The 12,284-nt window shown below is 56.5% G+C and overlaps 1 protein-coding gene across 1 annotated transcript in view; it reads left to right on the top strand.

The window, feature by feature from the left end:
- Mrpl28 (mitochondrial ribosomal protein L28) overlaps nucleotides 1-2,719 on the top strand; it is a 4,524-nt gene extending 1,805 nt beyond the window's left edge. Inside the window, exons 2-5 of the mRNA XM_013011298.1 lie at nucleotides 1,021-1,265; nucleotides 1,524-1,658; nucleotides 1,738-1,824; nucleotides 2,388-2,719. Of these exons, the coding sequence (XP_012866752.1) occupies nucleotides 1,021-1,265; nucleotides 1,524-1,658; nucleotides 1,738-1,824; nucleotides 2,388-2,495 (575 nt within the window). The 3' untranslated portion in view covers nucleotides 2,496-2,719. The remainder of the gene's footprint in view (nucleotides 1-1,020; nucleotides 1,266-1,523; nucleotides 1,659-1,737; nucleotides 1,825-2,387) is intronic.
- Nucleotides 2,720-12,284: the final 9,565 nt, after the last annotated feature.

The raw sequence follows: 12,284 nt of genomic DNA on the forward strand, positions 1-12,284 counted from the left end.
CCGGCCGGCCCCCCCGGCGCGGCGAATCAGCCGGGCACACCGGCTTGCTATGGCGTCCGGTGCGCCAAGGGGGTGGGGAGGGGAACCGTGCGGAAAACAGGCAAACATGGTTGGGAGAGCCGGCCCCGGGGTGTCCTGAGAGGAGGCTGCCTGGGACAGGCCTGGGCCCGGCCCAGCCCCGGGTGGATGGGGGCAGGCGCTGAGGTCGGCTGAGGTCCGCAGTAGCTTGCGGGCTGGGCTGAGCTGGGCCCCGTCGGCCTCGCTTGTGCGGTGGGGACAGAACTAGCCAGGCAGGCCCGCGTCAGCGGCTCAGCACAGACCCGAGGACCACAGTTCAGAGCCGGCCAGCTGGGGCAGAAAAGCCCGTGGGACTGTCTCCAGTTAACTGCCAAAGAAGCTGGAAGTGGAGCTGGGGCTCAAGTGTAGAACTAGCCTTGATCACAAAAGCTCAGGGACAGTGCCCAGGCCCTGAGTTCAAGCCCCAGGACTGGGACACTCTGTCACTCACTCACACATACACAGACAAGGTAGGAAGGAGCTGGGCACTGGGGCCTGAAACTATAATCCTAGCTGTTTGGGGGACAGATCTGAAGATCAGCCTCTCTAATTAATTAGTACAAAGCTTTAAGTGGAAGTATGAGTCAAGTGGTAGAGCACCAGCCATGAGTGAAAAAGATAAGCAAGATCCCAAAGTCTTGAGTTCAAGCCTCAGTACCCAAACGAAAAGAGAAAAGCAAGGAAAGCAGAGACACCCTTGGCAGGGGCAGAGTCAGCCTCTGGTCTCGCCTAAGTCCTAGGAGAGGAGACTGTTGGAGCCCCGCCAGGCTCCCACCTTCCTTTTCATGTGGCCCTTGGGTTGCTTATGTTACTGTCATCTGAGCACTTGGAGCATACATCAACAGGCTGGGGTCAAGGGAAGGAGAAGCCAGCCCTGAGTTAGCGGCCAGGGTCAGCCCCAGGTCTAGAATCTCACAGCAGCGCGTAGGAGGTAGAGCCTCCAGCGGGAGCAGCATGGGTGAGTGGGAGCCAGTGGCCCAGCCCACCGTGAAGGTCCTTTAGGTCCCGTTTGCCCTGGAAGGGATACACTTACGGAGTCTCTGTTGCACCTTCAGCTCTCAGCAAGGGTGAAGAAGGTGTGGAAGCCCCAGCTGCTCCAGCGGGAGCTGTACAGCGAGATCTTGGATAAGAAGTTCACTGTGACTGTCACCATGCGGACTTTGGATCTCATCGACAAGGCCTATGGGTTCGACTTCTATATCCTCAAGGCAAGGGGGCAGTGCGTGTGTAACAGGGCCTGGCGGTCAGATTCCAGGGAGGCTCAGCATCTGGACACTGGGGCACACGGTGTTTGCTGTGGCCAGCACAAAACCGTGACCACCCCCCACGGCAGCCCAAATGGGTCTTTGCTGCCCGCAGGAGGGATCTGAGTGAGCACAGCCTTCTGCTTCTGGCCCGCTCTGGGCTGGTGGGTGGGGTGGTGGGGCACTGGCACAGCACCTGGCCTCATGTGAACCCCCTTCCAGACCCCAAAGGAGGACCTGTGCTCCAAGTTTGGGATGGATCTGAAGCGAGGTATGCTATTGAGGCTTGCCCGCCAGGACCCTCAGCTGCACCCGGATGACCCCGAACGGAGGGCAGCCATCTACAGCAAGTACAAGGTGAGGGCTTCCCCTTGCCCTCCCTGCTGCTCCTGCCTGTTAGACACTGGGCTTCACTGAGCTCTCCATTGCTGGCCAGGACTTTGCCATCCCAGAGGCGGAGGCCGAGTGGGTTGGCCTGACATTGGAGGAGGCTGTGGAGAAGCAGAGGCTCCTGGAAGAGAAGGTGAGCGCTGGGCTGCTGCTGCCTTCCAGGCCAAGGGACAGACGGGTGGAGAGAGCCTGGGCTGGGGAGGGCCACGCCTGCTGCTGTGCATGCTGCTCCCTGCCCCCTGCCCCTCTGCTTCCTGGCCCCCTGCCCCTGGCCCCCTGGGGAGAGCAGGACCTTCGCCCTGCTGCATTTACTCAGGACCTGACATTCTCCAAAGCCTTCTTTTGTTTCTGTTCCCAAAAAGGGTCTGGGGCCTGTGGGGGCTGCTGGCTCAGGGAGCTGCCTGTGGCATTGGCCGCTAGCTGCCCACACCCACTCCACTGAGTGCGTATCTGTGACCCCAGGGCAGCCAGAGGCAGGCCTGTGACTCCTGTGTCCTTAAGGGAAGAAAGCCACCTGTGTAGGCGGTGCCTTCCACTGCCACAGCAACCGCGTGTGACCCTGTCGCTGAGCTGGAGGGGCTCACTGGGCATCGACCCCATATCCACTGAGCAGTGGCCGCCAGCTGGTTCCGCCTTTGCCAGAGCTCTAGCTGCTCTGGGCAAACGCGAGCCTCACTCCTGCCCTCTCTCATCCAGGACCCTGTCCCCCTATTCAAGATCTATGTGGAGGAGCTGGTGGAGCAGCTTCGGCAGCAGGTCCTGTCAGAGCCCGCAGTGGTGCAGAAGACAGCCAGTGGGAAGTGACCACAGGGCCCGGCTTCCTCTCGGCCACATCCTGGAGTGGCCGCACGGGTTCCTGTGTACTGGCCACACGGGGTAGTCTTTTCAGAGGCCCTAGGGACACTGGAGACCTGGAACTAAGCAGTGGCCGTCTAGGTGGGTGATGGTGGATAGCAGCATTGATTGTGCCTGTGGGTCTGGTAGTGAGTAAACGGAGCCCAGCTGCGTGTGTGCTCTTCCTGGGGCTTCTTTTGGTGTTTGTCTTTTTTCTGTTGGAAAGGGGCCCACATAATTTATAATCTGAGGTGTAGCAGAATGGACTCATTTCTTCCCATTACACAGTCCGTTCTAGACTGTTCTCCAGAATAGGAGGAGAGGCTGAGGCTTGGCTTGCGCCTAGGAAGGTCCCTGTGGTGTCCAGGAGGCAGTGGGGCCCAGTGGTCTTGTGGGGGCTCCCACCGCTGACCTCTGCCACGCCCCACCCTTCACTCTACCTGTGCCTTCTGCTGCTTGAGCTGTGTTTTGAGCTGGGGACGGATCCACTCCTGGGCCTGGCCTGCCCTGGCGTATCCCAGCCCTTCCCTGGAGGGGAAGGAGGCCCATTCTGGTCTCAGGAAAACAAGCTGTATGTCACATGACAGCTGGTGAAAGGAAGATCCCGAAGGATCACATAGCTTCCCTGCCAGGCAGGGAAGGTGTGTGAGAGTCCGGGCCCAGGGGAAACACCGTTACCTGTCCACGTTGGTCTCCCAGCTCCCAAGGTCCCAGCCCTTCCACATTCCAGCGCCGTGTCACCTCCCTGCCATGCGAACAGTTATTTTTAATTTTTTCTTGGCGGTTGTGGGCTTGAACTCTGGGCTCTTCAGCTCAGGGCGAGCGCTCTACCACTTGAGCCATAGCGCCACTTCCAGTTTTCTGGTGTTTAATGGAACATGAGTCCTACAGACTTTCCTGCCCGGGCTGGCTTTGAACTGCGATCCTCAGATCTCAGCCTCTTTAGTAGCTTAGGTTACAGGCGTGAGCCACTGGTGCCTGACTAAACAATTCTTTTAAAATTGTATCCAAAACACTCAGCTAGCTCTTGATGTGGCTCTGATGGCCCACAGGGGTCTGTTAGTTGTCTTAAAGGGTTGGTGTGGTTCTTAGGCCTTAGCTTCAGTCCGTTTGGGGTGTTTTCTTTCTTTTTTTTTATTTTTTCTTTTTGCCAGTCTTGGGACTTGAAATCAAGGCCTGGGCACTGTTCCTGTGCTTTTTGCTCAAGGCTAGCACTGTACCACTTGAGCCACAGACCCACTCTTGGCTTTTTCTGTGTATGTGGTACTCAGGAATCGAACCCAGGGCTTCCTGTATTTCAAGCACTCTACCACACTAAGCCACCTTCCAAGCCCCAATGGCTGTCCCATTTTTGCTCAAGGTTGAGCCCTGAGCCCCAGTTCCACTTCTGGATTACAGGTGTGACCCACTAGCATCCAGTATCCATTGTTTTAAATTTAAGCCAGTCTTTCCTACCCTTGGGCTTGAACCCCTGGCTCACTGATGGGCCCGCCTTACCTTCTTCAGAGACAAGGCCCAGTCAAACAGGACTTGGAGGGGTGTGTGTGTGTGTGTGTGTGTGTGTGTATTTTTTTAAATCACAGGGTCAGTAAGCTGGCCTCAAACGATCAAATCTGTCTTAGCCTCCAAAAGTGCTGAGATTACAAGCATGTACCTCATTGGCTGTCTGGGACCTGGAGGGTCTCTTTTGTCAGCTTTCCAGGGTCTGGCTTAGAGGGAGGGGCGGTAAGAGTGGGTTAGGGGCCAGGCGGGCTGAGGCTCTTAGGTTGAAGACAAGGGCCTCTTGTCTCCCTTGGGCAGTCCTGCTCTGGGCATGTGTCTGTATCCAGTTCCATGTACTCGGGATTGTGGTCCAGCTCTGGGGTGTGGGGGTTATTGAGAGGTGGCCCAGGCTACCATTGGTATGGCTGCTGATGACAGAGTTCGATCTGAGCTCAGCAAGTCCCTGCCGCTTGCTCACCTTGACGCGTGGCATTGCTCACTCTTCTGCGGGGCAGGCAGGAATCGACCAGGCTCGGTCCCCACGGAGGTCGCATTGGTGTTACCACATTCTCACACACCCTTGACTCAGTCAACACGATGGAGTTCCGTGAATGGTGGGCTCACAGTGGCCAGGATATAGGTGAGGCCCACTGCACTGCTTCTGTCCAATTTGCTCTGTTCTTGGAGCTGTCTGGAGGAACCTCAGCGTGGGGCAGAGGAGACACAGTGTAGGTACTCACTGAGCAAGCTCGTGTTCACCTGTGGGACTGGGAACTGAGCCGCAGGCCACTGGAACTAGCCTAGGAAGCACCCTATCTGCATTTCCCTACTGGCCACGTGTCCTTCCCTCCAGGTCTTGGCCAGGCCAGTTCACTGAGCTGCCCTCAGTTCTTCCCTACATGGACCACACCTGAGAGTCTAGCATGAGGAAGGGTTGTGCCTGCAATGGGGGAGGTGTTGACCAAAGCCAAACCACGACAAGACACTGCTGCCCCTGCTGGCTGTGATGGGAGATCATGATAGTGGAGACACACCTTGTGTCCCAGGGATTTTGTGACAGCAGTCTGAGGTAGGCTTCAATGTTGAAAGAAGCCGAACGGGGCGCCGTGGCTCACGCCTGTCATCCTAGCTACTCAGGAGGCTGAGATCTGAGGATCACAGTTCCAAGCCAGCCCAGGCAGGAAAGTCCGTGAAACTCTATCCCCAATAAAGCACCAGAAAACCCAAAGTGGCGCTGTGGCTCAAGTGGGGTAGAGCACTCGCCTTGAGCTGTGAAGAGCTGAGGGACAGCGCCCAGGCCCAGAGTTCAAGGCCCATGACCCACCAAATAAAAAAAAAAAGCAGGTAGCCGAACTGGAAAAGATTAGGGTGAGCTCAAGCCTATAACCCTAGATATTCATAAGGCTGAGATCTGAGGATTGCAGTTCAAAGCCAGCTGGCAGGAAGGTTGGTGAGACTGATTATCCGCCAAGAAGTTGGGAAGTAGAGCTGTGGCTCAAGTGGTAGAGTGCCAACCTTTAACAAAAAAGCTAGGAGAAGGCATCCCCAGTATGAGGGCAAAAAAAAAAAAGATGAAGGTGGACCATTGCTAGATGTGGATCTCCTGGGGCTGGTGACACGAGGCCAGGAAGGTAGGTCCTCTGCCACCCATGGCAGGCATACAGGACACAATCGGTCGGCCCAGGCCAGAGCTCTGTACTGGATGCTTCACCAAGACCCTCACCTGCTCCTGAGCCCCACTCAGATACTCAGTTGCTGAGGCCTGGTAGGAGAGGCAGGGCAGTGATCCCTGGAGTTACCGGGTAGAGGCAGGGCAGTGAGCCCTGGAGTTACCGGGTAGAGGCAGGGCAGTGAGCCTGTGGAGTTACCGGGTAGAGGCAGGGCAGTGAGCCTGTGGAGTTACCGGGTAGAGGCAGGGCAGTGATCCCTGGAGTTACCGGGTAGAGGCAGGGCAGTGATCCCTGGAGTTACCGGGTAGAGGCAGGGCAGTGAGCCTGTGGAGTTACCTGGGTGCACCTTTGTCCCCATTCTCCCCCCATTTGATGTGGTGACTGGGAGTGGCCAGAGGCCCACCTGTAAGCCAAGCATGCCTGTGCAGGGCGCTTGGCTTCATGCTCTGTAATCCCCTCCTCTGTCTGCTACCCTCACAGCTTGCCTACAGCTCAGACCTGACCTCCCGGCATGAGGGGCCAGTTGTCATGGAGTCCCTGGCTCCCTCCCACCCTCAAGCTGGAAGCCTGGTCTCACTGAACGCACTGCAGCATAGGCTGCACACCGTTCAGCTCCTCTGTAACTCCCCAGGTTCATCCTGTGCTCCTGTAGATAAACTAGGCTGCCGCCGCCTCTGCCCTCCCTCTGCGTGAGATTGTCTGTGGTGGCTTCCATATTACAGCCAGGAGCCTTAAAGGCAAGGTGCCCATCCCTGTGAAGGAAGATAGCTCAGGTGGCCATGTCTGGAAGCTGGTGAAGCAGCCCAGTTCCACCCATACCTAGTCCTGACCAGCTCCAGCCAGACCTGTCCACAGCCCAGATCTACCCATACACTAGTCCTGACCAGCTCCAGCCAGACCTGTCCACAGCTGGTTCCTTGGAACTAACCCAGCCGGCCCTGAGTCCACTCCCTTAGGCATGAGAGATCCTAGACTCACGTTCCTCTCTCTCACATACACACACATGCGTGTGAGCGCAGCACCCCTCACCCCTCTGGCTTGACAGAGGCCTCCTCACTGACAGGTCTTTCCCTGAAGCTGAGCTCACACATCTTGAAACCCTGAGGCAGCTCTTGGCCACATCCTGCTCAGCAGGTTCAGCCTGGGCTTAGGCTAGAAAGTGGGGTTCAGCCTGCTAGAGCTCGGAAGGGGGCTATTCTTGGCTGCTGAGATGTCTTGGTGTCTGTAGGGCCTAAGGGGGTCAGTCCAAGGGGGAGTGACATGTGGCTCGGCCGCCGAGAACCGCGTCTGGACGACCCCTGACCGGGACATTGGGGAGTGCTTTGCCAGGCTGCTGTGGGCAGGCTCTGCGGGCGCAAGCTCTCCGCACACTAGAGGGCGCAGCAGTCAAGGGAAGGACAGGTGCTAAGTCAGGTGTGTGGCAGAGGGCCAATTTGTCTCCCAACCTGGGAACCAGGCTCCAGAGTCTTGCCAGTAGAGACCTAAGGGCTACAAGAAAGAGCAACACCATGGCCAGCGCCTCGGGAGGCTCTGGGGCGAAGCCTCTGCCTTGTGTTCAGCCCACAGTGGCCAACACAAGTGTGGCAGAGTGGTTTGTGGTCAGAGATACAGCTACTGGCTCTTTTCCATCTGAAGTAAGTTGAGAAGTTGACTGCCCACCTGTGGGGACCTCTCCTTTCCCACCACAGTCCCTGCTCACGGCTTCTCCACCCACCTGGGCCGGGCCTCCATCCCCTGGGGCAAGCCTGACCTGAAGTCCTGTCAGCAGGGCTGCAAAGTTCACTGCCTACCACGGTCAAGGAGTCAGACAGAGCACGGAACAGCCTCGGACAGGCCTGAGAGGGGCAGAGACCCCATACACTGGACAGGAAGTACACAAAAACACTGAACAGCTGGCGTGGGAGTGACTGCCGCACACCCACACCTGGTCACCCCTCTGAGGGGGCTGGCACGGGCCTCCTGGCAGCATTGCCTGCTCCCTCGGCAGTCAGGAGTGGCTGGGGGGGTGGCGGTGTCTAAAGGGGCTGGTTGCCATGGCTACCATAGGGTTTCGAGGCCTGTCATCTGGTCCCTGCCTCAGCCAATCGGCGGCAGGAGCCCGAGCTGCAGCCTAGAGTCACGCTTCTGCCTCCCAGCCACACAGTGGCCAAGAGCAGGGACCCGCTTCCTGGAGTGGCTCAAAGTGTCCGGACGGACGGCCAAGCCCACCATGGCGGACAGCAGGACGGTGGGGCACGAGCAGACACACGGAGCCAGGCAGGTGAGGTAAGCCAGGTGGGTGGACAGATGGATGGACAAATAGGTGGACAGGTAGACTTAGGTGGTCCTGGCACTCCATTGTTCTTGTGGTTATAGCCCTGCCCTCAGCCCACCTTAACCTCGTGCGCGCATACGCGCGCACACACACACACACACACACACACACACACGCGCGCCCACCTACACCCTGTATCCACTCCCTGGTTAACCAAGGAAGGGTCAGGAGAGGAGACAAAGGAACGAGCAGGAGGCCGAAGGAGGCCCACCGTACCGAGGACCTGAAAACCGCCCTGGTAGGTCCCCCACATCAGATTTCACACACAGGCCCGTCAAAGACCGCGCCCTCCCCCCACCCCCCCAACTGCATCCGGCCCTGTGTCTAGGCTGGGTAATATGTCGGCACAATTTGCGGAGCATTTTCTTTTGAGAAAGAAAAAAGAGAAGAAAAAGCAGGAAAAAAAATTAACCTATAACGGGAGTCCAGACAGATCAGAAGCACCAAATCCCATTACTCGGGACTTGAGAGCAGGCCTGCATGGGCAGCTGCGACTAACAGCTTGTCAATGGGGTCCCCTTTGGAGATCAAAGGAGGGCCTGCATGCTGTGAGTGTGTGTGCGCGTGTGCACGCGTGCAGGCCGGGCACACAGCACAGCAGCGCCATGGACCCATGGTGCCGCCCTCCATGTTGCCCACGTCCTTGCTGTTGTGTGTGACAGGCGCAGATGCAGTGGGGCTGGGCTGGGCCAGGCCCGGCCCACAGTGCTCACGCTCTTTGGGAAGTGGTCCTAGACAGGCCTCGTCCTCCCCGCCGCTGCCCCCAACTTGGGCATTCACCGTCCTCTAGTATCTAGCCCCTCGTGTTCTGCTCGAGGACCTTGGGGGAGCTGAAACTGCAGACGTGCTCCTTGGCAGCGCCGTGTGTGAGAAGGGGCTGTGCGCAACCACAGCAAGGTCCCCTGCTGCCCACAGAGGCCTTGAGCTCCCAGCTGACCTAGAAAGTGCATCCTGGGGGTTCAAAGCTGCTGTCCATACAATTGTTAGCTTATTAGGGAACTCTGAGAGGCAAATCTTTTAATCCACTGTGGCTAATCCAGTGTACTTTTGTTTGCCACCATAGATTCTACAGCAACAAAGGGACTATGGGGACCCTGGCATACAGAATCACATACTTAGAATTTGGCCACAGTGATGACAGGGCTTCTAGGCAGCCGAGAGAGCCATCTCAGGTAGCAGCAGAGGACACAGGGAGGAGGCGAGGCCTAGGTGGGCTATGGGGGTGGGCAGCTGTCAGGACATTGTCTGCCAGCTTGAGTGGTGGCAGCTGGTCTGTGGACGGGATTGCAGGTTTGAGGAATCTCTGGGCTGAGACAGTTGGAATGTAAAATGGTACAGAAGTACTGGGATCTTAGCAGGACAGAGCCTGGCAGGGGAAAAAAGCCACCTAGGTTAAGTAACAGAAGGACAAAGGCTCCAAGTTAGTGAGGTGGGCAAGTTGGAAATAAGTGGCCTAGTGTGTAGGGATGCACAACTCTTAACTGCTGAGACCCACAGGGATGTCCCAGGCCCAGGGCCTGGAGGGGGGGTGACCTGCAGGCTCCTGCCTCTTCCAGTGGCCCTTCTGAGACACCAGGCCTGGGTCCTAGCCAGCAGGCCTTGACCTGCCACCCATGGCTCAAAGTGGAAGAATGCTAGCCTTGAGCAACAAAGTTCAAGGACAAGAGCCAGATCCTGAGTTCAAGCCCCATGACTGGGGGGGGGGGGTAAGTAGCACGAGAGGGTGAGGCCCTGAGTTTTAAGCCTTACTGCTGGCACAAGAAACAAAAAAAGAAATAGCCAGGCGCAGGTGGCTCACACCTCTAATCCTAGATACTCAGGAGGCTGAGATGTGAGGATCACGGTTCAAAGCCAGCCAGGGCAGAAAAGTCCATGAAACTCTCATCTCCAATTAACTGCCAGAAAACACAAGCGGCTGGGCACTGGTGGCTCATGTCTGTAATCCTAGCTACTCAGGAGGCTGAGATCTGAGGATCGCGGTTCAAAGGCAGCCCAGGCAGGAAAGACCATGAGACTCCTATCTCCAATAAACCACCAGAAAACCGGAAGTGGCGCCGTAGCTCAAGTTGTAAAGCGCTTGCCTTGAGGTGAAGAGCTGAGGGACAACGCCCAGGCCCAGAGTTCAAGCCCCATGACCGAAGACAAAAAAATAAAAAAGAAAACCACAAGCAGCGCTGAGGCTCAAAGTGCTACGGTGCTAGCCTTGAGCAAAAAGAGCTCAAGGACAGCGCCCAGGACCTATGGGAAGCAACCGTGTCACCCATTGATGGCCCTCTAGCTTTTCTCCCCAGTGCTGTATCTCATGCATGGCTCCTAGTCCTTTATGGGACACAAACAAACTCTTACCTTCTTCCCTGAGCTCAAAGCTTGTGGATAAAGAAGAAAGGTTGGGTGCTGGTGGCTCATGCCTATGATCCTAGCTACTCAGCAGGCTGGGAATGGGGGATTGAAGATGGAAACCAGCCTGGGCAGAAAAGTCTGTGAGACTCCAATTAACCACTAAAAAGTTGGAAGTGAAGATATGGCACAAGTGGTAGAACACTAGCCTTCAGCGAAAAAGCCAAGTAAGAGCAAGAATCCCTGAGTTTAAGCCCCAGTACTACATATACACACAAATAGAAGACTCAGGTGAGGGCTACCTGGTGCTGGGTTCATGGCTAGAACCCAAACTGACTGGCAGTGGGGACTGTCTAGACTTCATTTGTCAGGACTGGATCACCCAACTCCTTTCTCCTGGGTCCTTCCTCTGGGCCATTTTGGATCCAGACAATTGCCTAATTCAACAGCCAACTGAATGGCAAATAACCCAGTTAAGACCTTTCCAAGGTCTTCATTTGCTATCTATTGCTACAGCCCACAATTTTTTTTGTCACTACATATCAGTCACTCTAAGAAGCCAGAAGTGGCTCAAGTGGTATAGTGCTAGCCTTGAACAAAAAGGCTAAATTGACAGTTCCCAGTCCCCAGTACCTGCACAAGAAAAAAAAAAGTCTCCATTAAGTGGATGAACATATTTAAGGCTTCTAAGTCTATTTTATTTCAAAGTACCTCTTTTTTTTTTCTGCCTTGAAGAAGATAACTTCATTTCTGCTTTTGAGTTTTTTTATGTATCTCCTCTGGCTCCTGAAAAGAGCCGGAACAAATGTCATGAGATTTAGAATCCAAGTATAGTGGCAAACTGTTCCCAGCAAAGGGCTTTTGCATTTTAAAGTTCTCTGTGTATGAAAAGAGGATGCAAACTTTTCAGTTTCCCAATGCTGCCTTCCCTGCCTGCTTCTCCTTAGAGTCTTCCTTAAGGCCCTGGGCAGAGGCTCCTGCCTCTTTATCCACCTCTTTGGCTCTCCTCCCCAGCGCCTTACACCACATTACCTTAATAGGGCTGCAGATTTTTTTTTTTTTTTTTGCCAGTCCTGAGGCTTGAACTCAGGGCCTGGGCACTGTCCCTGGACTGCTTCCGCTCAAGGCTAGCACTGTACCTACCACTTGAGCCACAGCACTACTTCTGGCCTTTTTTGTGTATGTGGTACTGAGGAATCGAACCCCAGGCTTCATGCATGCAAGGCAAGAACTCTACCACTAAGCCACAGTCCCAGCCCGCTCCAGACTTCTTGACTCACTTTCTTTCCCTTCAGGGCAAGGACTCTGAGGAGCTGGAGGCCCAAGGGTCCTGTTCTGGCCCCAGGGCATGGGGATACACACCGCCATGGGCTAGGAGGAGGGTGGACTCATACTCAACTTCAAGACCCTGGCCTGACCGAAGCAGCAGCTCTACAGAACCAAGGCAAGTGTTGGGGTCTGGGTTTGGGAGTGTGGTGGCAGCACAAAGCCAATACCTGAGGGGTCCTGCCACCCGTCCACTCCACCTGGGACTGCCTCATCCTACAGAGGTCTGCCTTGCCACGAGGGCTGTCTACTGCCCACCCAGTGGTCATCTACGGGGTCTCCAGTGCGCAGCTGGAAGCGGGTGTGTGACGCCTGCTGCCAGGCTTCGCTCGAGGCTCTGCGGACAGCCCTTCCCCTGCCCCGAGGCACGCGGCTGGGCCCGAGAGCGGCCCTGGAAGCGGGTGTGTGACGCCTGCTGCCAGGCCTCGCTCGAGGCTCTGCGGACAGCCCTTTCCCTGCCCCGAGGCACGCGGCTGGGCCCGAGAGCGTCCCTGGAAGCGGGTGTGTGACGCCTGCTGCCAGGCCTCGCTCGAGGCTCTGCGGACAGCCCTTCCCCTGCCCGAGGCACGCGGCTGGGCCCGAGAGCGTCCCTTGGAAGGCTGGGCTGCCCCTTCCCCTCGCACAGCAACC

Source organism: Dipodomys ordii, unplaced genomic scaffold (genome assembly GCF_000151885.1).
Source record: "Dipodomys ordii isolate 6190 unplaced genomic scaffold, Dord_2.0 Scaffold14, whole genome shotgun sequence".
NCBI lineage: Eukaryota > Metazoa > Chordata > Mammalia > Rodentia > Heteromyidae > Dipodomys > Dipodomys ordii.